The sequence below is a fragment of the Elephas maximus genome, chromosome 22, assembly GCF_024166365.1.
Source record: "Elephas maximus indicus isolate mEleMax1 chromosome 22, mEleMax1 primary haplotype, whole genome shotgun sequence".
NCBI lineage: Eukaryota > Metazoa > Chordata > Mammalia > Proboscidea > Elephantidae > Elephas > Elephas maximus.
Window position 1 is genome coordinate 25,722,432 of NC_064840.1, and position 23,029 is coordinate 25,745,460.

General features: G+C 45.4%; 2 protein-coding genes across 3 annotated transcripts; one reads left to right on the forward strand and one right to left on the reverse strand.

Annotated features, from left to right (window-relative positions):
- Nucleotides 1-258: 258 nt before the first annotated feature.
- C22H5orf52 (chromosome 22 C5orf52 homolog) lies at nucleotides 259-5,140 on the reverse strand. Its single transcript, XM_049866983.1, has 3 exons — nucleotides 4,767-5,140; nucleotides 2,369-2,482; nucleotides 259-452 (listed from the first exon to the last, which is right to left on the reverse strand). Exons 1-3 carry the CDS (start codon nucleotides 5,045-5,047, stop codon nucleotides 299-301), a joined length of 549 nt encoding a protein of 182 aa, XP_049722940.1. The 5' UTR covers nucleotides 5,048-5,140; the 3' UTR covers nucleotides 259-298.
- A 67-nt stretch (nucleotides 5,141-5,207) lies between these two features.
- On the forward strand, nucleotides 5,208-15,082 carry DUSP18 (dual specificity phosphatase 18). Of its 2 annotated transcripts, XR_007514957.1 has the most exons (3): nucleotides 5,208-5,545; nucleotides 12,346-13,108; nucleotides 14,894-15,082. XR_007514957.1 is itself a non-coding variant. In XM_049866558.1 (2 exons), exon 2 carries the CDS (start codon nucleotides 12,416-12,418, stop codon nucleotides 12,980-12,982), a length of 567 nt encoding a protein of 188 aa, XP_049722515.1. In that variant the 5' UTR covers nucleotides 5,208-5,713; nucleotides 12,346-12,415; the 3' UTR covers nucleotides 12,983-15,082. The 2 variants fall into 2 exon arrangements, 1 of the variants encoding a protein (XP_049722515.1); XM_049866558.1 differs by having other exon boundaries at nucleotides 5,208-5,713; nucleotides 12,346-15,082.
- Nucleotides 15,083-23,029: the final 7,947 nt, after the last annotated feature.

The following is a 23,029-nucleotide window of genomic DNA, read 5'->3' on the forward strand; positions in this document are numbered from 1 at the left end:
AAGGCCACTCTTTGCCTTAACCACGGAAGCCAGCTTGACTGAGCTGCTTCCGATCCAGCAGTGACGGGACCATCAGGATCTCCTTCACTATTCAGAATAGCTGAGGTGGGGTGGGGCAAGAAATATTAGAATTGCTGCAGGTTTTTCTGTGCTCCGCTGTCCACTGCTCTCAGTTTATTGTTGCTGCTACCATGGTGTAGGCTGGCCAGTTTCTAGTTCTTCTAGTGTTGCTGTTGCCCTGAGGTAGATCATAACGGCTTGACTAGCGTATGTGGCATTTTTTAGGCCCAAGTCTGAACTAGACCTTGTAGAGTCGGATGCTATCCAGGTACCGTTGGAGGTTCAAGGACTCCCGTCTCCAGCGCCCCAGCTTTCTGAGCTGGTCTGTCATGAACTTTTTTTTCAGGTGGTCATACAAGTGGCTCATCTTTTTCTTGGTCTTATCTGAAGCTCTTGTCTTACAAAAAAAAAAAAAGAGATGAGGTTAGGATGAAGAACACAGTTCCACAAAGAAGGCATCTGTGCTGCCAGTTGGGGGAGGGGAGTGATATGCCAGCTGGACCCAACAGTCTATAAATAACTTGACTCATAGGAAGCCTCACCTTTCCCTATTTGTAATATGTGGGCATTGAGCTAGAGAACCTCTATGGTACCTCCTGACAGTCTGCAATCTAGGATCTGACTTCGACCTTACCAGCTCTATTTGAATACTGGTCAGAAACAGGCAGAGTGGGGAGGGGCTAAAAGGTACATCTTGTTCCTTTCCCACCTCCCAACTCCTATCATCCCATCCCTGTTGTTCACTTGGTGCTTCCCATATATTACCTGTGACATCCTCTATGTCACACAGAACTCTACTTGTTTCTTCTATTATATAAATTCTGTCCTGCTTCTATCCTGTCCACAGCAAGACTGTGAACTCTACCAAGGCACATCCTGTGTCTCCCTTGTTCATTTATTTATTCAAATGAGCTAGCTACAGCAGGGGATACTAAGGAAAGTCACCCTTAGGTCTTCACGCAACTACAATTTAGTGAGGAAGGTGAGACGTGTCCAAATATTCTAAGCAAGGCTGACAATGATACCTCTTAAAAGAAGCACAAAATCTAAGATTGGAAACATTAAGAAAAGCTTCGTGGCGGGTTGGCATATAAAGTGGGGCTGGGTTTTGAAAGATGGGGAGATTTTAGGCATGTAGCAATGGAATCTGGTGGGAGTTGAGCCAGGGAATTCTAATAAGCTCTAACACCGTCCCAAGACCTTGCATGTTGAGCAAAGTTCTGCATAAACGTCAGTCAATGTTGATGCGATTATTCTAAGCCTGGCAGAGCATCAGAAACATTTCAGTTACTTAATAAAAATATAGACCCAAGAGAGGGTCCCTAGCTTAATGGGGCTTGAGTGGGAGCCAGGAATCTATAGTTGCATCATGTACCTGAGATGATTCTAATACAGCCAATGAGAAGTAGGCAGATCCTATTTTACAAAAAAGAGAAGAGTCCCCGAGAAAGTGTGATTCACTCAAGGTCCCAGAAAGTGGGCCTACCCATCTCCAAGTCCACACTATTTCCACTATGCCATGTCTCTAAATTTAGCAGAGGGAGAAATACCCAGGCTCCTACTCTTCATTTAGTCTTTGTGGCTCTTAGGACCTGGCACCATCTTTTAAGCCTCCTTCTCACCCCTTTGCTTTCGCTATCAGAGTCCCATGGGCCCATGCAGATTTGGACCTGGAACATGGAGGAAAGCTCAACAGAGCCAAGAAGAGGGCAGTAGCTCAACTCTAGGCTCCTAATCTGCTTAAAGAAATGAATGAGGTCTTGGAGTCCACTTGTTCGAGACTCTCCCTAGTGCCAACACAGTGTCCATCCCAAGCAGGCCCTTAATCAATTAATTATTAAGCAGGGTCTGTGGGAAGCAGTGGGGTGACGGCACTGTGGTTCCCATCCCCTTCTTCTGAAGGTCAAACCTTACTTGTCCACAAGCAAGTTCTCATCTGGAAAATTGGGATAATCTCTGAAGGAAAAGGACTAATCACTGATCAACACGGATAGTGTTGATGCCGCTCCAATCTCTAGAAACCAAGGCTTCTTTAGATGGGAGACAGTAGGAATTCATTCATGGATTCCCTATGCCCAGAGAGGTAATGTGCTCTGGCTCCCTCAGCCCAGGAAAAGCTGTGGGACCATGGGCCAGTCAGTAACTCAGAATCTCAATAACCTCATCTGTAAATGAGGCCTGCATTAGAGTACCCTGATGGGTTCCTATAGCCTCTAAGATCTGTGATCTGCCCCCAGAGTCAGAGGTGAGAGTGAAATGAATATGGGTCAAGCCACTAACACCCTCTAATGGAAAAGCTTGTGACTACTTTACCTCCATCTCAAAGATTCGTTGTGCACCGAGGTTGTCACGAATAATTACCCGAGATAAGTGGCTCTTGGGTAAAAATTTCGTTGTCACTGCTTCACTGGAGTTCATTAAGCTGGAGGGAAGATGGGAAGGCGGTACAGGCTGGAGATGGCTGGGGCCAGGGAAGGGTCTGGTTTCATGGCACACAGCTCTGTCCTAATTTTCAGGGGAGCAAGGGAGCAAGCAGAGATTTCTTCTTGTGGAAAGTGAGTTAAAGCGGTGTTTCTTGGGTGTTGAGTGGAAAAGCTATCTTGAGAGGGATGTAGAATGGCCTAGAACTGGGCGAGAAGGGTTAACAGGGACTCAGAACTGGCTTCAGGGGCAGTCATCTTAAGGAGAAAATGTAGGGTGAGGTAGGGGTGGTGGTGGGGGGGGATGTTAGAGGAGGGATGCCAAAGTTTTAGTGTAGGGTTCGGGGCATGAATTTGAGGAGGGCTGGGGGGGGCACTTGAGCCCTGGTGGTACAGTGGTTAAAGCACTAGGCTGCTAACTGAAAGGGTACCAGTTCAAACCTACCAGCTATTCCGGAGGAGAAAGATGTGGAAGTCTGCTTCTGTAAAGATTCACAGCCTTGGAAACCCTATGGGGTAGTTCTACTATGTCCTATAAAGCCCTTGTGAGTAGGAATCAACTAGATAGCCGTGAGTTTGGGGGGCACTTGCTCCAAAGTTGAGGTCTAAGGGGTATCTGAGTATGGAAGAATCAGGAATGAAGAATTTGGACAAAAGTCGGGTTGGGTTTTTTCCAAATCCTCCCCCATTAGGGAAATTCTAAGGGAGAAGGAAGGTGGGGGAAGAGAGAATGGAGTTAGGTGCTCCAAGTGAAAATAGAGATAACATGAGAAATTGGTCAAAAATATATATTGTCAGGCAGAGTTGTCATTTTTTGATAATTTGGTTATACCATGGAGTGGTTTTGCAAAAAAAAAAAACAAAAAACCAAACCTATTGCCATCAAGTCGATTCCAACTCATGTACTTTTAAATGCTTTTGCTCATTTTTAAATAATTGTTCAGTCTTTCTAAAACTTTGGAAACTAAGTGCACAACAACAGGGAAGGAACTGAACAATTGTAGTTAGGTTGTACAATAAAATACTACACACCTATTAAAACTATTATAACAGACATGTACCTCCATGGCATATTAAGGGGGTGGGGAAGCAGGTTACAAAAGAGTGATCACTTTTTGTATTTTTCCAAAAAAAAAAGTATCAGCATATTGTAACACATACATATGAATGGACCTGGAAGGATATACACCAAAATGTTAACAGCGATGGTCTCTGGCTAAGTAGGGTGATGTGTGTTTTTTAAGGCTTTAAGCTTGCTTGTTTGTCTTGTCTGATTTTCCTATAATGAATGTATATTACTTTTACAGTGAGGACCCAAAATGACAATTTTAAAGGATTTATAAAATTGTTTCCTAATTCATTTTCAGTCAATTTGGAACTACAGGTTCATGAATGTTTTATAGTTACAAACTGCTAAAAACGTCCCAATCTCTCATTTACAGGTTTTCTGACTTCCATGCATGGCAACATGGCATAGGCATAAGGTGATGAAAAAAGCTGAAGTTTAGCAACCAAAATGCTCACACACAAGTCCCAAAAATCTGTTTAAAAAAAGACCTAAAATATTTAAATACATTAAACACTTCATCCACTCAGTGGTGCACCAAATTTACCAATTTCATAAAGAAAAGAAAAAAATTGGAAGAAAGTTACCAATTTGGAAGGAAGGAAAAAAAAAAAAAAAAAGGCAATGCCTGGGAATATTCTCTTTCAGATAACTTTGAGCCAAAGCGCTTCTCCCTGAAAGGCCTCTGTGGGAGCTTGGAGGATGCCGCCAGGGGGTCCTGCAATGGAAGGTGTGGGGGGCAGTTGAGGTTTGTGGGGATTGGGGCCAAGCTGAGGGAAAAGCGGACTTGCCAGCATCACTGAAGGAAGTGGACGCTGAGGAGGAGGTGGGTGTCGGGCAGGTTCAGGCCTGAGGGGACCTAGGCCTCGTCAGACTTTGAGAGGATTCAGGGCTCGCCTCAAAGGGCGCTGGGGACCTCCTGGCCGAAACCCTCTCAGAGGAAACGTAGGCTTGCTGTGTGATTTCGGCTTCTCCCGGGAGTCCGGGCTAAGGGAATTGGGGCTCCTGGGGGTCTCAAGAATTGGACTAGGACGGAGCTGGGACCCATGTCTGCGAGAAATACGGTCTCCCAAGAAAAGGCCTGGCTCTGAGAGTAACCGCTGTCGGAGAGCCTTGGCCAGGAGCCTGAGGGTCCCGTTGATGGACCCCAGGGTCTGAGGGAGTTCGGGCTCCCCCATGGACCCCGAGGTCTGACGAACGCTCTGGCACTTGGGCCACACCTGTACAGCACCGGCGTCTGTGCGGTCCGCGGCCGCAGGAAGCAGATCTGCGGCCGGGCGCCCACGCAGACTCCTTTGCGACTGCTCTGCGAATCGAGCCCGAAGACGGCCGAGGGTCGGGCGCTCCAGGAACCGGTGGCCGCCTGGGCGGCAGTCGCATAAGCCACAGGCGAGTTCAGGTTCCATGTGACCGAGGGCCTGGACGACTGTCCATGAGAGTTTTCCGCGGTCGAATATTCCTGGATGGGAGCTAGGTGGTTTTGGGGAACAGCGAGAGACATGGTCTCTGACGGCGCGCGGACGGGGAGTGAGCTCACAGGCTGAATGCATGATCTGAGAGCAGCGCGTTACCCGGGAAACGCGCGAGGGGTCAGGATGTGAGCACTGAGTTCCGGAAGAAGCGGGCGCGGCAGGATTGTCCCTTGGCGGCCGCCGTGGCGCGGCTCGGGCGGTTGCCGTGGAGACGGTCTGGTCAGGCTGGATAGCGCTGGGGCTGCGGAGCCCACTTGATCGGGATTGTCGTAGCACAGCGTTTTCGTGGGGCAAATAACAGGATGAGCCAGGGCTGGGCTTTCTTCGAAGACCTAGCACGACTGATTCGTCGACGATGATCCATTCCCATGAAAACGAAAGAGCTTGGCTGTTCGGAATTGTGGCTCCGAGATCGTGACCCGTCTCCTCTCCCCTAAACTCTCGCCCGAGACTTAGCGGTGCGGCTGCTTCCTGAGCGAGCCCGCCCACCCGTCCGTGGGAGTGTTACCCCGAACCGGCCCAGAGAGGTAAGGTCGTCAGGGTCCCGGACTGGCAGCGGGTGCTTATAGCCTGGAGCCGAGCTCACACAACTTGACGAAGAAGGCCACTCTGGTGTCACCTCTAGGAAGCCTAGCAGACTCGCCCCGTGAAATGGCGCCTCGCGCTCGTCAACCAGTGGATTTTGTTACACGTTTGTAAGCCAGTATTTTATAAACGCCCGCGGTGTTTGTCGAGTTTTCTTACACGTAATGAGACCAGAAAGACCCGCTTTGGGGCCCTGTTTTGTCGCTTTGCGCAAGGCCCTTTCTCCTCCCTGCCTCACTTTCACTCTATGTAAAATAGAGCTATTAACGCTAGGCTCAGGCCCGGGTAGGTTACTTTGAAGATGGAAACAGAGGAGGGAAGTCAAGACTATAAGTGGTGAAACTGCTGTTTCTCTACTTTCTTGTCCTGCTGCTAAATGTTCAAGTCTCTGTGTCACTTCTTCAGACCATCTTTTCAATACCTTAACCCCAACCTGGAATAACCATTTATTTTCCACTCCTGCAATGCCCTGCGTTTTAACTACCCTAACAATAGCAAGAATACTGCTGTTGTGTGTCGCCCAGGCCATGCCAACTCATAGCGACCTATAGGACAGAATAGAACTGCCCCTGTAAAATTTTCTAGGTTGTAATCTGTACTGGAGCAGATCACCAGGTCTTTTCTCTCACAGAGTGGCTGGTGGGTTCAAACCACTGACTTTTCCATTAGCAGCCCAGCACTTAGCCAATGGACTGCCAGGGCTCCTAACAAGAATAGTTATCATTTATAGAGGGCACACTCTGTGCCAGACCATGTGTTATCACATCACTGGATTATCTTATTTAATCATCACAGCATCCTTGTGAGGTAGGCACTATTATTCCTATTTTCCAGCTCTGTCACAACTGTAGTTGCTTGTTTAATGCCTGTCTCCCCGGACTAGACTTTGAGCTATGTGAAAAGAATGATCATAACTTTCTTGTGCATTTCAGCATCCCCACAACCTCATACAGCACCTGATAGATATTTCTTTACTAGCATGGAAATAACCACCACTCATATGTCAGATTTTGTACTGTGGTGGCTTGTGTGCTGCTGTGATACTGGAAGCTATACCACTGGTATTTCAAATACCAGCAGGGCCCCCAATGGCAGTCAGGTTTCAGCTGAGCTTCCTGACTAAGACAAGACTAGAAAAATGATCTGGTGGTCTCCTTCTGAAAAGAATTAGCCAGTGAAAACCTTATGAATAGCAGTGGAACATTATCTGATATAATGTCAGAAAATGAGCTTTTCCTCAGGTTGGAAGGCATTCAGAAGATGACTGGGGAAGAGCTGCTTCCTCAAAGTAGAGTCAGTCTTAATGATATGGATGAATTGAGGCTTTCAGGACCTTCATTTGCTGATGTGACATGACTCCAAATGAGAAAAAACAGCTGCAAACATCCATTAATAATAGGAACATAGAATGTATGAGATATGAATCTAGGAAAATCGTAAATTGTCAAAAATGAAATGCATAAGCATCGATATCCCAGGTATTAAGTGAGCTGAAATGTACTGGTATTGGCCATTTTGAATCAGACAATCATATGGTCTACTATGTAGGGAATGACAAATTGAAGAGGAATTGATGTTGCATTCATCATCAAAAAGAACATTTCTAGATCTTTCCTGAAGTTCAGCTCTGTCACCGATAGGATAATATCCATACATCTACAAGAAAGACCAGCTAATATGACTATTATTCAAATTTGTGCAACAACCACTAAGGCCAAAGATGAAGAAATGGAAGATTTTTACCAACTCCTGCAGTGTGAAATTGATCAAACATGAAATCAAGATGCATTAATAATTACTAGTGTTTGGAATAGGAAAGTTGGAAACAAAGAAGGCTAAGTTGTGGGAAAATATGGCCTTGGTGTTAGAAATGATGCCAGAGATCCCATGATAGAATTTTTTGACACCAACGACTTCTTCAGTGCAGATACCTTTCTTCGTAACATAAACAACAACTGTACATGTGGACCTGGCCACATGGAATACACGGAGATCAAATCAACTACACCTGTGGAAAGAGACAATGGAAAAGCTGAATATCATCGGTCAGGACAAGGCCAGGAGACGACTGCAGAACACACCATCAATTGCTTATATGCAAGTTCAAATTGAAGCTGAAGAAAATTAAAGCAAGTCCACAAGAGCCAAAATATGACCTTGAGTATATCCTACCTAAATTTAGAGACCATCTCAAGAATAGGTTTGATGCATTGAACACTAATGGCCAAAGACCAGGCAAGTTGTGGAATGGCATCAAAGACATCATACATGAAGAAAGCAAAAGGTCATTAAAAAGACAGGAAAGAAAGAAAAGACCAAAATGGATGTCAGAAGAGACTCTGAAACTTGCTCTTGAACATCAAGTAGCTAAAGCAAAACGAAGAAATGATGAAGTAAAAGAGCGAAACAGAAGTTTTCAAAGAATGACTCAAGAAGACAAAGTATTATAATGAAATCTGCAAAGACCTGAAGTTAGAAAACCAAAAGAGAAAGGCACACTTAAGATTTCTCAAGCTGAAAGAACTGAAGAAAAAAAAAAAATCAAGCCTGAGGTTGCAATATTGAAGTATTCTATGGGGAAAATATTAAACAACGCAGGAAGCATCTAAAGAAGATAGAAGGAATACACAGAGTCACTGTACCAAGAAGAAGTGATCCATGTTCAGCCATTTCAGAAGGTAGCATATGATCAACTACCAATGGTACTGAAGGAAGAAGTTCGAGCCACACTGAAGGCATTGGCTAAAAACAAGGCTCCAGGAATTGACAGAATGTCGGCTGAGATGTTTCAGCAAATGGATACAGCGCTGGAAGTGCTCACTTGTCTATGCCAAGAAATTTGGAAGACAGCTTCCTGGCCAACTGACTGGAAGAGATCCATATTTGTGCCCATTCCAAAGAAAGGTGATCTCACAGAATGTGGAAATTATCGAGCAATGTCATTAATACCACATGAAAGTAAAATTTTGCTGAAGATCATTCAAAACTGGTTGCAGCAGTACACCCACAGGGAACTGCCAGAAGTTCAAGCCAGATTCAGAAGAGGACATGGAACGAGGGATGTCTTTGCTGACGTGAGATGGCTGAAAGCAGAGAATACCAGAAAGATGTTTACCTGTGTTTTACTGACTATGCAAAGGCATTCGACTGTGTGTATTGTAACAAATTATGGATAACATTGCAAAGAATGGGAATTTCAGAATACTTAATTGTGCTTTTGAGGAACCTGTACATAGACCAAGAGTAGGACAAGGGGATACTACATGGTTTAAAGTCAGAAAAATTGTGTGCCAGGGTTGTATCCTTTCACATGTTTTTTTAATCTGTATGTTAAGCAGATAATCCTTGAAGATGGACTATATGAAGAAGTACACAGCATGAGAATTTGAGAAAGATCATTAACAACCTGTGGTATGCAGATGACACAACGTTGCTTGCTGAAAGTGAAGAGAACCTTTACATAGATCAAGAGGCGGTTGTTCAGACAGAACAAGGGGATACTGATTGGTTTAAAGTCAGGAAAGGTGTGTGTCAGGGTTGTATTCTTTCACCATACCTATTTAATCTGTATGCTGAGCAAATACGAGAAGCTAGACTACATGAAGAAGAACGGGGCATCAGGATTGGAGGAAGACTCATTAACAACCTGTATTATGCAGATGATACAACCTTGCTTGCTGAAAGTGAAGAGAACTTGAAGCACTTGCTGATGAAGATCAAAGACCACAGCCTTCAGTATGGATTGCACCTCAACATGAAACAAAAATCTTCACAGCTGGACCAACAAGCAACATCATGATAAACAGAGAAAAGATCGAAGTTGTCGAGGATTTCATTTTTCTTAGATCCACAATCAGTGCCCATAGAAACAGCAGTCAAGAAATCAAATGATGTGTTGCATCAGGCAAATCTGCTGCAAAAGACCTTTTTAAGGCATTAAAAAATAAAGATGTCACTTTAAGGACTAAGATGTGCCTGACCCAAGGTATGGTGTTTCAGTCACCTCACACACATGTTAAAGCTGGACAGTGAATAAGGAAGACTGAAGAAGAATTGATGCCTTTGAATTATGGTGTTGGCGAAGAATATTGAATATACCATGGACGGCCAGAAGAACAAACAAATTTGTCTTGGAAGAAGTACAGTCAAAATACTCCTTAGAAGCAAGGATGGCGAGACTTCATCTCATGTACTTTGGACGTGTTATTGGGAGACACCAGTCCCTGGAGAAGGACATAATGTTTGACAGAGACCAAAAACCAAACCCAGTGCCATCAAGTCGATTCTGACTCATAGCAACCCTATAGGACAGAGTAGAACTGCCCCATAGAGTTTCCAAGGAGCACCTGGTGGATTTGAACTGCCGACCCTTTGGTTAGCAGCCGTAGGACTTAACTACTACACCACTAGGGTTTCCGTTTGGCAGAGGATCAGTGAAAAGAGGAAGACCATCAACGAGATGGATCGATACAGTGGCTGCAACAGTGGACTCAACCATAACAATGATTGTGAGGATGGCACAAGACCAGGCAGTATTTTGTTCTGTTGTACGTAGGGTCACTATGAATTGGAACCAACTGGATGGCTCCGGACAGCAACATGAAAATAAGGGCACCCTTGGTGGCACAAATGGTTAACTACTCAATTACTATCTGAAAGGTTGGCAGTTCAGATCCACCCAGAGATGCCTTGGAAGACAGGCCTGGCAATCTGCTTCTGAAAGGTCACAGCCTTGAAAACCCTATGGAGCAGTTCTATTCTGCATACATACATGGGGTCACACCATGAGTCGGAATCGACTCAACTGCAGCTTACGACAGCAGAACGTGAAAATGGGTGTCCACCCATCGTTACTCTCTCCCTCAAGAGCAGCTTCTCCTCAGGAAGCTTTTTGTTACCGTAGTGAACAACAATCTCCTCTATTCCTGTTTCTTACCAGGACCCTCAGTTCACTTCTCTCTGGGTTCTCTGATGGTAAGGATCCAGAGCTTCCCTTAGCATTTAGTCTTCCAACTGAGTGTTTTGGAGCTTTTTTCCCTGTCTCTTATGTGACCTTTGCGACACCAGCCCCATCTGCCCATCCTGGGATGAGCTTGATGCATTTGACCCTGGACATTGGCAGGTAGGATTTGCCTATGCAAATCAGCCTCTCTCTTCCAGCAGCCCAGGTACTACCTCCACCCTCACCTAACCCCTCCCTGAAATTGTAGTGAAATGCAGCAAGAGAACTCATCCATTCCAGAAGACCTTTCAATTGGAAGGTAGTGTTGTGATTATCAGAGTCATTTCTTCATTCAACAAGTATTTATCAAGCACCTACTTGTGGTGACACAGAGCTTGGCGCTGGTGATCCAGTAGAAATGAAGGCAGATGTGGTCATATCCCAATAGAGCTCATGGTCTCCTGGTGAGACAGACATTAATCAAATAATCAGACAAATAAAGGCAAAACCACAGCCTCAGAAAGTGTAAGGAAGGAAAGTACATAGGGCTAAGAAAGCCTGGGGCAAGGAATCCTATCAAATATAGGGGCGGGGAGGGATGCTGTCCCAAACCTTTGGGCTAAGATTCCAAGGCTCGTTAACCTTTTCCATTCCTCTGCTGATCCGGAACAGATAGGCTTATAAGGAAAGGGGGTTCTGGATGGAGAGGGTAGCAGAGGCAAAGGCTTTGGGCCAGGCAGGACAGGATGTCTCTAAGGCACTGCAAGTGGCGCAGCCTAGCTGGGGCTCTTCAGGAAGTGGGAATGGCTAATAGGCGGGAGAGATGGGCAGGAGCCAGGCCACAAATGGCCTTGACAGCTGATCTGAGGAACTCAATCTTACCCTGACAATGGGCAGCCACTGGAGTATTTTATTAAGCAGGGGAACAAAACTTTGTCTCATTTGTCTGTACCTGGTGAGGACTGCTGTTTGGCCTTGAGAGGTGTGATCTAAAGCCGAATGCTCCTATTTCAGAGAAACTTACAAGGATATGTGATTTTTGCAGCTTTGTTTAAGTGTGGGAGAGTAAAAGACCTGGAACTCTTAGAAGGCAGGGGTCTGCCCCTCCCTAGGTATATGCCACAGCCCTGCCCTTCTGTACTTGCCCCTGGGGGTTCTGTGGGGCCCTGACGCTTACCTCTGCCGGGAAGCTTTTAGCTACTCCCATCTCTAGACCCTTGGCAGCAAGGTGCAGAAGCGTGTTTAACATGTAGACTTTATAATTTGATGTCTGTTTCACTTGGGCAGTCTGTCTCTTCAAAGAGATGGCCCTTGGAATGGGGGCTGGGGGGCTGGTATCCTTCCTTCTGATTTGGGCATAAATTCAGGAGGCTGAGGAGGGAGACTGTGCAGGTGGTTCCCACTTAGAGGGGCTTGAAGGAGGGAGAGAGTTTGAAGAGAGGTGGGGAGGGGGCTATTTGAGCTAGATAGAGAGTCAGGCCGGGGCACAGCTGAGGGACACAAGCCAGCCTGCCCAGTTAGAAATGTGGCGCTCCCAGGGAGGGCCTGGGATGCCAGGCTGGGGCTTGACCTTGGTCATGTAGGGCACTGCACATGACACCCCCTAAGAAGTGTGCTGAAAACGCAGAGTCCTCCTCACCCTAAGAGTTTGACTGAGTGGGTCTGTGGAGGACTGCTTTTTTAATAAGCTCCCTACAGAATTCTGATGCAGGTGGTCAGAGGACCACCCTCTGGGGAATCCTGCTGTAGGTCCAGAAATCCCTGGGGTCGTCCTGCTAAGCCTTCCCTCACTCTCTGCAGTTTTCCGTGGACTCAGCCCAGCAGAAAGATGCAGCCTTTGCTCCCCACTGACCACTGACCCACCGCCTGAATGACAGCACCTTCATGTGCCTTCCCAGTTCAGCCCCGGCAGTCTTCAGTCAGTGGCCTCTCACAGGTCACCAGCAGCCTGTATATCAGCAGTGGCGTGGCTGCCAACAACAAGCTCATGCTCTCCAGCCACCAGATCACCACAGTCATCAACATCTCGGTGGAGGTGGTGAACACCCACTACGAGGACATCCAGTACATGCAGGTGCCTGTGGCTGACAGCCCCGCCTCACGCCTCTGCGACTTCTTTGACCCCATCGCTGACCACATCCACAGTGTGGAGATGAAGCAGGGCCGCACACTGCTGCACTGTGCCGCTGGCGTGAGCCGATCGGCCACCCTCTGCCTTGCCTACCTCATGAAGTACCATGCCATGTCCCTGCGGGATGCCCATACGTGGACCAAATTGTGCCGGCCCATCATCCGGCCCAACAGTGGCTTCTGGGAACAGCTCATCCACTATGAGTTCCAGCTGTTTGGCAAGAACACCGTCCACATGGTCAGCTCCCCAATAGGCATGATCCCTGACGTCTATGAAAAGGAGGCATGCTTGATGATTCCACTATGACCCATCCCAGCCACCCCCGGCCCCGGGATCAGAGACATAGACCTGCCGTTGATCCTGCATCAAGATCTGAACTTGAACATTCTACTTTGGCTGATACAGAAAAAGCAGATGGTGCCTTTTCTAAGGGTGAGGAAAAAAGGAGGGTTGCTAGAGTTTTTAACCTTGGAATCCATATCGTTCAAGATTAAACTCATTAAATGTAAGGTGGTTAAAATAAGTTTTCAGTCCTGTGAGTGGCAGGTCATGGCTGCTGGGCCCTGACCAAAGAAAAGAGGGAGGCAAGTGGTGCCCCGCTCAGATGAACCTGCAAGTAGCACCCAACACATGTGGCAGGTCTGGAATCCTAAAGCCCTCCTCCAGGCCAACTAACCCAGGAACAGGTCCACCAAAAGACCACCTCATTCTTTTGAACCTAAAGCCAGAGCCTTAAGGATCATGGCACCACCTGTGCTGCTTACAGGGAGTGCCAGCCTATTGGATAAGTGGCCTTTGGGAGGTGCCTCTGGATCCCTGGGGGCCTCAGGCCACTCTGCTTCCACCTTCAACCACAGTGGTCCAACTCTGGTTTTCTAGATTGGACTTACACATACGGTAGTTCTTAAAAAAGCATTTACTATAAGAAGACATTCAAATTTTTGAGTGCTGTTCTGGATGGCAAGGTCTGAAGATGCCCTCAGCAACCCCACCAGCCTTTAGTCCCCTTCTCTGGGGCACATGCTGAGAGAGCAGACCTGATGTCAGGCTTCAGGGTTCCTGTCATGGATTTTGACTCAATGCTGGAGCTGCAGGGCAGGCCCATCTCTGTCACCTCCTCTCCATGTGACCTGGGGCTTTTCAGAGGCGCACTTTCCTCACCTGTCAAAGCAACAACAGCCCTTCTCTGCAGGGTAGTTGTGAGGATGACATGGTTCCTTAGCATGGTGCCTGGCATCTGGTACATGCTTTGGGTAAACAGCAGCTCTTGTTACTCAGGATACTCATTGGCCCTGCTGGTTGGGGATCAGCACATTGATCCTCATAACAGCATTTCCCCACCTGTGCACAACATTTAATGTTTACAACATGCTTCCGAAAGATCTTCTTGTGTGTAAAAAAAAAAAAAGGCTTAAGGTCCTTTCTGGTCCAACATTAGGGGAGCCCTAAATTTCGAAGCCTTTGCAGAGTTCCCATTGTGTTCAATCCATGCGCGCCAAGGGGTTGTGAGTGGAGGAGCACAGTTCCAGCTCTCCCCTGAACACCTGTTTAAATCACTGACTGCTAGAGCCAGCTAACCACTGGTATTCATGAGGGCACCTGCCAAAGGTGCAACTGAGAGACCCACTGGTAGGCCCAGAATCTGGGATAGTTCAGACTCCACTGGTTTCTGGGAATCTGACTTGAGACCAGCTATTCTAATCCAGAGGTTTACAGACAAATACACAAATGCTCCAGTTGGTCCAGAGCCCAGTGGAGGCTGAATACCCTTTCTCTCCAAACCCACCCCCCGCCCCCATCCACATGGACGTGTCCAGGGACACAGTTGGGAAGGAAAAAAAGAATGAAAATCACTGGTCTAGACAGATCCACTCTTATTAGAGATGGAAAAACAGGCCCACAGAACATCAGGGTCAGTGTGGCAGAGCCCCACAGAGCAGCCGTTCTGGGGGAAATCCACATGAGAAATTTATTTTAAAGCATTTTTTAAAAGAAATTTGAGTATATAGATTTTCATTTTTTTAACTTTCAAATTAACATACTGTAAGATTAACTTTTTTGGGTGTGCAGTTCTGTGAGTTTAACACGTGTATAGATTGATGTAACCACCACAACAATCAGGACACAGAGTAGTTCCATAACCCCCCCCAAAATTCCCTCAGATCATTGCCCCATCCCAGCCTGTGACAAACGCTGGTCTGTTCTCTGTCCTTATAGATTTGCATTTTCCGGAATGTCAATAAGTATCCTCATGTGCGATGTGACCTCTGAAGAATGACTTCTTTCAGCATAATGTGGGAGGTTCATCCGTGTTGTTCCATTGTACAGATGTACGTGCCATGGATTCTTTTACATTCACCTGTTGAAGCATATTTAGGTTGTTTCCAGTTTTTGGTGAATATGAATAAAGTTGTTATAAACATTCGTGTATAGGTTTTTTGTGTGAACATAAGTTTTCATTTTTTTAGAGTATGTAGGTAAGAGTGTGATTGCTTTGTCAATATGGTAAAGGTATGTTTAATTTTCTAACTGCCACACATTCTCAGTGTGGCCATACCATTTTGCATTCCCACCAGCAATGTATGAGAGATCCATATTGGAGGATTTCCCTACTCCCTTGCCAAATTTTTTTTGCCAGTATTTGTTACTGCCAACACTTTTTATTGTAGCCATTCTGATAGATGTGTACTGATATCTCATTGTAGTTTTAATTTGCATTTGAATAATGGCTAAAGATTGAGCACTTTTTGTGTAGTTAATTGCTTTCCATATATTCTCTTTGGTGAAGTATCTGTTTTAAGTCATTTGCCCATTTTTTAATTGGTTGCGTGATAGTTACAGTTGTGTGTCAACTTGGCTGGGCCGTGATTCTCAGTGGTTTGGCAGTTACGATGTAATTTGGCAGCTATATAATGATGTAATCACCTCCAAAGTGAGATCTGATATAATGAAATCACTTCCATGATGAGATCTGCTATGAGTAGCCAATCAATTGAGAGAGAGCTTCCTTAGGGATATGGCCTGCATCCAATATATGTGAACTTTCTGGCAAAGTTTACGGACTTTTGCTTATTCTGGATCTTGCAACTGGTTCCTGTTCATCTGACCTCAGTTTCCTGGGACTCAAGCTAGCAGCTTACCTGCCAGTCCTGGGATTCACCAGCCTCCTCAGCCTGTGAGCCAGTGGCTGGCTGTGTTGCCTGCAGATCTTGGGATTAACCTCCACAGCATGTGAACCAGAGGACTGCTGTCTGACCCACCAATCTTGAGTTCACCAGCCCCTGCAGCTATGTGAATCATGAGAAGCCTCCAGCCTGACCCATGGGCTTTGAGCTTTCCAGCCTCTACAACCATGTGAGCCATTTATGTAAATCTCTCTCTCTATATATATATATAAGCCAAACCCGTTGCCATCGAGTCATTCTGACTCCTAGCGACCCTATAGGACAGAGTAGAACTGCCCCATAGAGCTTCCAAGGAGCGCCTGGTGGATTTGAACTGCTGACCTTTTGGTTAGCAGCCGTCGCTGTTAACTGCTACGCCACCAGGGTTTCATATATGTGTGTGTGTCTGTGTCTGTGTCTGTGTATATATGTATATACACACTTCACTGGCTTTGCTTCTCTAAAGAACCCAGCCTAAGACATTTGGTACTGAGAGTGGTTCTAGAGAAACAAAATTGTAAGAATGAGTTTTCTAAAATTGGTTCTCAAGTCTGGTTAGTCTTAAAAAGATGTTGATGACTCTGCTTCCAGTAGTAAAGAGGGCACTGCTAATCCATGATGTGAGGTGGTAGTACAAATATGCAAAATATCACCACCAATACATCAGGTGTTGATAAGAGTCTGGTCCGTGTATGATACCTTTCTACAATTTTGTCAGAATGTGAAGTATAAGGAAACTGCTGGGTTGGTCCAACTTTCACTAGACAAAGTGATGAAAGAAAGAGATGAACTCAGGGCATCAGAGTCACAGCTCAAGAGCCGCATAAACAACCTCAAAAGTTACCACTTGTGCCTTGGAAGAAAGTCTTATTTCTTTTAGTAATAGAGCTGATACTGCCGAAAACCAGACCCAGACTCTTATGAGAGTGGCTAAATTACAATGCCAGTGGAATTCCAACCTTGGGTGGTATCTGAAATTAAAGTGAGGGCATTGATTGGGAAGAAATGGGAGCCTGAAACTTGGGATGGGGACATATGGGCAGATAGGAAGGTGGGGCACTAAGCCCCTAAATTCTGTTGAATGACTCCTTCACACAGAACCAGTCCTCTCACTCACATCTGAAGAGATTACTCTATCATTGTCTGCTAAGCCACCCTCCCCAGTAGACCATTAGGCTGTCAGCCCCCGTCTGATGAGATTAACCCAACTGCGTCCAAGGAGCCTTTGTCTAACTCATCTGCTGGGGAGTGGTCTGAGTCACTGCCTGGGAAATTGCCTTACAAGATGTTGCTAAATGTTCTCAGAACACATCCCCACCACCCATAAATAGACTTAAGTCCCAGCAGGGCCCAGTAGATGAAGCACAAAGTGTGACCCAGGAGGTGATATGCTACACTCCAGCAGAACTGCTTGAGTTTCCTACTATGTATAAACAGAAACCTGGGGAATATGTGTAGGAATGGCTATTAAGGGTGTGGGATAATGATGCAAGGGACGTTAAGTTGGATCACTCTGAGTTTATCGATATGAGCCACTAAGCGCAGATCCATCATTCAGTGTTTCAGCTCCAAAGGTTAGGAAAGGATCTAATAGTTTATATGGTTGGTTCGCTGAAACATGCATTAAGTGGTGGCCCACACTAAAAATCAAGTTGAAGTGCCAGACCTGCCTTGGTATACTGTAGAAGAAAGTATCCAAAGTCTTAGGGAAATTGGTGTGTTAGAGTGGATTTTTTAGATTAGACCCACAGACCCGCACATGGAGTGCCCAGAGGACACATCTTTTACCGCAATGGTTAGGAACAAATTTGTGAAGGGAGCCCAAGCATCCTTGAAGACTGCTGTCATTGCTATTTTGTGTAAGATTAGACAGTAGGAACTGCCTAACTGAATTAAGACACCTAACTACAATAGGGCTGCTTGACCTCCTGGTGGTAGAAACCAAGTGGCAGCACTCAGTTGACAAAGACAAGGTGGGCATATTAACCATAATGGACAGTGGAGTCAAAGCAGTAATCAGAATTGTCTGACTCGTTTGGACTTACGGCATTAGACTACTTAATCATGGTGTCCCTAGGAGTGAAATAGGTAGGAAATCTACTAAATATTTACTTGATCTGTACAAGTGAAAGAATACTAAGTCAAGCGAATGGCAGACTAATTTGAGCTGCCAGAATAGAGTCATGGCCAACCAATCAATTCCCAGACTCAGCCAATTTACAGACCCACAACCCCTTGAAAGAAGGAGAGGTGGGGTCCCCTTGAGGAAGGACCTGATTGCACTGCCAAGAATTTATACTGTTAATGTTTCTTCCAGCCTTCTCCAATGGGACCTACAACCTTTTAGGAGAGTGACTGTTCATTGGGGAAAAGGAAATAATTAGACTTTTCAGGGATTACTGGATACTGGCTCTGAACTGACACTAATTCCAGGAGGTCCAAAATGTCACTGTGGCCCACCAGTTGGGGGGAGGTTCATGGCGATCAGGTTATTGATGCAGTATGAGCTTAGGTTCACCTCACAGTGAGTCTAGTGGGTCCTCAAACTTATCCTGTAATTTCCCCAGTTTCAGAATGCATAATTGGAATAGGTATATTCAGCAACTGGCAGAACCCCCACATTGGATCCCTGACAAGTGGAAAGAACCAAGTGGAAGCCATTAGAACTGACTGTACCCAGGAAAATACTAAGCCAAAGACTACCGCATTCCTGGAGGGATTGCAGAGGTTAGTGCCACCGTCAAGGACTTGAAGATGCAGGGGTGGTGATTCCCACCACATCCCCAATCAACTTGCCTGTTTGTCCTATGTAAAAAAAAAAAAAGTGAATCTTGGAGAATAACAGTGGATTATTGAAAACTTAACCAGGTGGTGACTCCAATTGCAGCTGCTATTCCAGATATGGTGTTATTGCTTGCACAGATTAATACACCCCTGGTACCTGGTATGCAGCTATTGATCTGGCTAATGCCTTGTTTGCTATACCTCTTTTGAAGGAAGACCAGAAGCAATTTGCCTTCAGCTGACAAGGTCAGCAATACACCTTCAGTTGCCTACCTGAGGGATATATCAGCTCTCCAATTCTGTGTCATAATTTAGTCCACAGGGACTGACTGCTTTTCCCTTCCACAAGACATCACACTGGTCCATAACGTTGATGACATTATGCAGATTGGACGTAGTAAGGAACCAGTCTCAATGACTCTAAACTCATTGGTAAAACATTTGAGTGCTAGAGCGTAGGAAGTTACTCTGACAAAAATTCAGACATCTTCCACCTCAGTGAAATTTTAGGGGTTCAGTGCTTTGGGGCGTGTCGAGAGATTCTTTCCGAGGTAAATGAGTTGTTTCGTCTTGCCCCTCCCACAACTAAAAAAAAAGGCACAACACCTGGTTCGCCTCTTTAGATTTCGGGGACAACATCCCCCATTGGGGTGTGTTACTCTGGCCTGTTTATCAAGTGACTTGGAAAGTTGCTGGTTTTGAATGGGGCACAGACCAAGAGAAGGCTCTGCAACAAGTTCAGTTTGCCATGCGAACTGTTGTGCCACTTGGGCCATATGATCCAGCTGATCCGGTGGCGCTTAAAGTGTCAGTGGCAGATAGAGATGCTGTTTAGAGTCTTTGGCAGGCCCCTATTGGTGAATTACAGTGCAAACCCTTAAGATTTTGTAGTATAGCCCTGCCATCTTCTGCAGATAACTACTCTCCTTTTGAGAAATAGCTTTTTGCTTGTTACTAGGCCTTAGCAGAGACTGTGTGCTTAGCCTCAGACCACCAAGTCACCATGCAGCCTGAGCTGCCCATCATGAACTGGGTTCTTCTGACTCACAGGGTCATAAAGTCAGACATGCACAGTAGCACGCCATCATTAAATGAAAGTGCTATATACAAAATCAGGCCCAATCAGGACCCAAAGGCAAAAGTAAGTTCATGAAGAAGTGGCCCAAATGCCCATGATCTCCACTCCTGTCACATTATCTGTCCTCTCCCCAGCCTGCACCTGTGGCATCACGGGGAGTTCCTTATGACCAGTTGACTGAGGAAGAGAAAACTCGTGCCTGGGTTACAGATGGTTCTGTATACTTTGCAGGCGCCACTCAAAAGTGAACAGCAGCAGCACAACAGTCCCTTGCTGGGACCTCCTCGAAGTACAGTGGTGAAGGGAAATCCATCCAATGGTCAGAACTTTGAGCAGTGCACCTGGTTGTTCACTTTGCTTGGGAGGAGAAATGGCCAGATGTGCAATAGTATACTGATGCATGGGCTGTGGCCAGTGGTTTGGCTGGATGGTCAGGGACTTGGAAGGAACATGATAGGAAAATTGGTGAGAAGGAGGTATGGGGAAGAGGTGTGTGGATGGACCTCTCTGAATGGGCCAAAGAAGTGAAGGCATTTGTGTCTCATGTAAATGCTCACCAATGGGTGCCCTCAGCAGAGGAAAATTTTAACAGGTGACTAGGATGACGCATTCTGCGGAAACCAGTCATTGCCCAATGGGCTCATAAAGTGGCCACGGTGGCAGATATGAAGGTTATGCATGTGCTCAGCAACGCGGACTTCCACTCACCAAGGCTGACTTGGCTACAGCCACTGCTGAGTGTCCAATCTGCCAGTAGCAGAGACCAATGCTAAGCCCCCTATGTGGCACCATCGAGGTGGCAGATTGACTACATTGGACCACTTCAATCATGGAAAGGACAGTGTTCTTACTGGAATAGAGACTCTGGATATGGATTTGCCTTCCCTACACACAATGCTTCTGCGAAACTACCATCCATGGATTTACAGAATGACTTTCCCACCATCATGGTATCCTACACATTATCACCTCTGATCAAGGGACTCAGTTCACAGCAAATGAAGTGCAGCAGTGGACCCATGCTTATGGAATTCACTGGTCCTACCATGTTGCCTATCATCCTGAATCAGCTGGCTTGATAAAATGATGGAATGGCCTTCTAAAGACATAATTATGGCACCAGCTAGGTGGCAGTACCTTGCAGGGGAGGGGCAGTGTTCTCCAAGAGGCTGTACAGGCTCCAAACCAGCACCCAATATATGATGCTGTTTCTCCCATAGCCAGGATTCATGGGTCCAGTAATCAAGGGGTGGAAATGGGAGTCACACCACTCACTATTACCTCTAGTGACCCCCTCACAAAATTTTTGCTTCCTGTCCCTGCAAACCTATGCTCTGTGGGTCTAGAGGTCTTTGTTCCAAAGGGAGGAATGCTCCCACCAGGAAACACAACACTGATTCTATTGAACTAGAAGTTAAGAATGCCGTCTGACCACTTTGGGCTCTTTATGCCTCTGAATCAACAAAGAAAAAAGTTATTGTGTTGACTAGTGTAATGGACACTGATTACCAAAAGGAAATGGGATTGATGTTACATAATGGAGGTAAAGAAGAATATGTCTGGAATACAGGAGACCTCTTAGGACATCTCTTCATGGTACCATGCCCTGTGATTAAAGTCAATGGAAAACTACAGCAACTCAATTCTGACATGACTACTAATGGCCCAGACCCTTTAGGAATTAAGGTTTGGGTCACCCCACCAGGCAAAGAACCACAACCAGCTGAGGTGCTTGCTGAGGGCAAAGAGAATAGAGAGTGGGTGGTGGAGGAAGGTAGTTCTAAGTATCTGCTACATTCATGTGACCAGTTGTAGAAACGAGAACTGTAATTATGAGTATTTCTTCCTTGTATGTGTGCATCAAATATTTTTGTTTCTTTCACTTATAAAATGTAAGATGTAAACAGGGCTAATGCATTTTCAGTTGTACGCATGTTAGTTGTATCACGTTATACACAAGTATGGCTTTATAATAGTCTTTATTTAGATATTTTGTATGGTGTAGGGAGATGTTTATGAGTGTCAAGTTGACAAGGGGTGAACTGTGATGGTTAGGGTTGTGTCAGCTTGGCTGGGCCATGATTCTCAGTGGTTTGGCAGTTATGATGTAGTTTGGCAGCTATGTAATCATGTAATCATCTCCATAATGAGATCTAATGTAATTACCTCCATGAGATCTGCTATGAGCAGCCAGTCAGTTTAAAGGGAGTGTCCTTGGGGGTGCCACCTGCATCTAATATATGTGAACTTTCTGACAAAGCTCACAGGCTTTTACTCACTCTGAATCCTTCAGCTGATACCTGTTCATCTGACCTGTGGTACTTGGAGCTTGAGCTAGCAGGTTACCTACCAATCTTGGGATCTGTCAGCCTTCACAGCCTGTGCAGCAGAGGCCTGCTGTCTGACCTGCCACTTTTGGGTTTGGCAGTCCCTGCAGCTATGTGAATCAGAACCCTCCAACCTGACTCAGGGACTTGGGGCTTTCCAGCCTCTACAACCACATGACCCATTTCCTTAATATAAATCTGTGTCTACGTATGTATACACACACACACACACACACACACACTTCATTGGTTTTGCTTCTCTAGAGAACCCAGCCTAAGAAAGGTTGTTTGTTTTCTCACTATTGAGTTTTGAGAGTTCTATGTATTCTGGATACAAGTCCTTTGCTGGATATATGATTTGTATTTTTCTGTCTGTAGTTTGTCTTTTTATTTTCTAAAAAGTGTCTTTTGCAGGGAAAGTTTTTTGATTTTGATGAACAATTTATCAATTTTAATGGATTATGCTTTTATGAATTTGTGCATCATATCTAAGAACTTGTTGCCTAACCTCAGAGCATAAAGATTGTAAAGTTTTATTCTTTTATTTTGTTTGTATATAATCTTTTTATATAAGGTGTTAAGTTCCAGTTAAGGTTCATTTTCTTTTCATATGGATGTCCATTGGTTCCAACTGCATTTGTTGAAGATTATCCTTTCTCCATTGAGTTGAATCAGTTGGCTGTATTTGTGTGAGGCTATTTTTGGACTCTCTTTATGTTCGATATATATGTCTCTCTCTTCCCCAATAACACACTATCTTGATTACAGTAGTTTTATAGTAAGTCTTAATATTGAAGTGTGATTCCTCCAGTTTTTTTCTTTTGGAAAATTCTATTGTTAATTCTTTTGCCTTTCCATACACATTTTAGAATCAGCTTGTCTATATTGACCAAAAAAAAAAAAAATCTTGCTGAGATTTTTATTGGAATTGCATTAAACATTTTGGGGAGAATTGACAGCTTTACTCTGTTGAATCTTCTGACGCATGGACGCAGTAGGT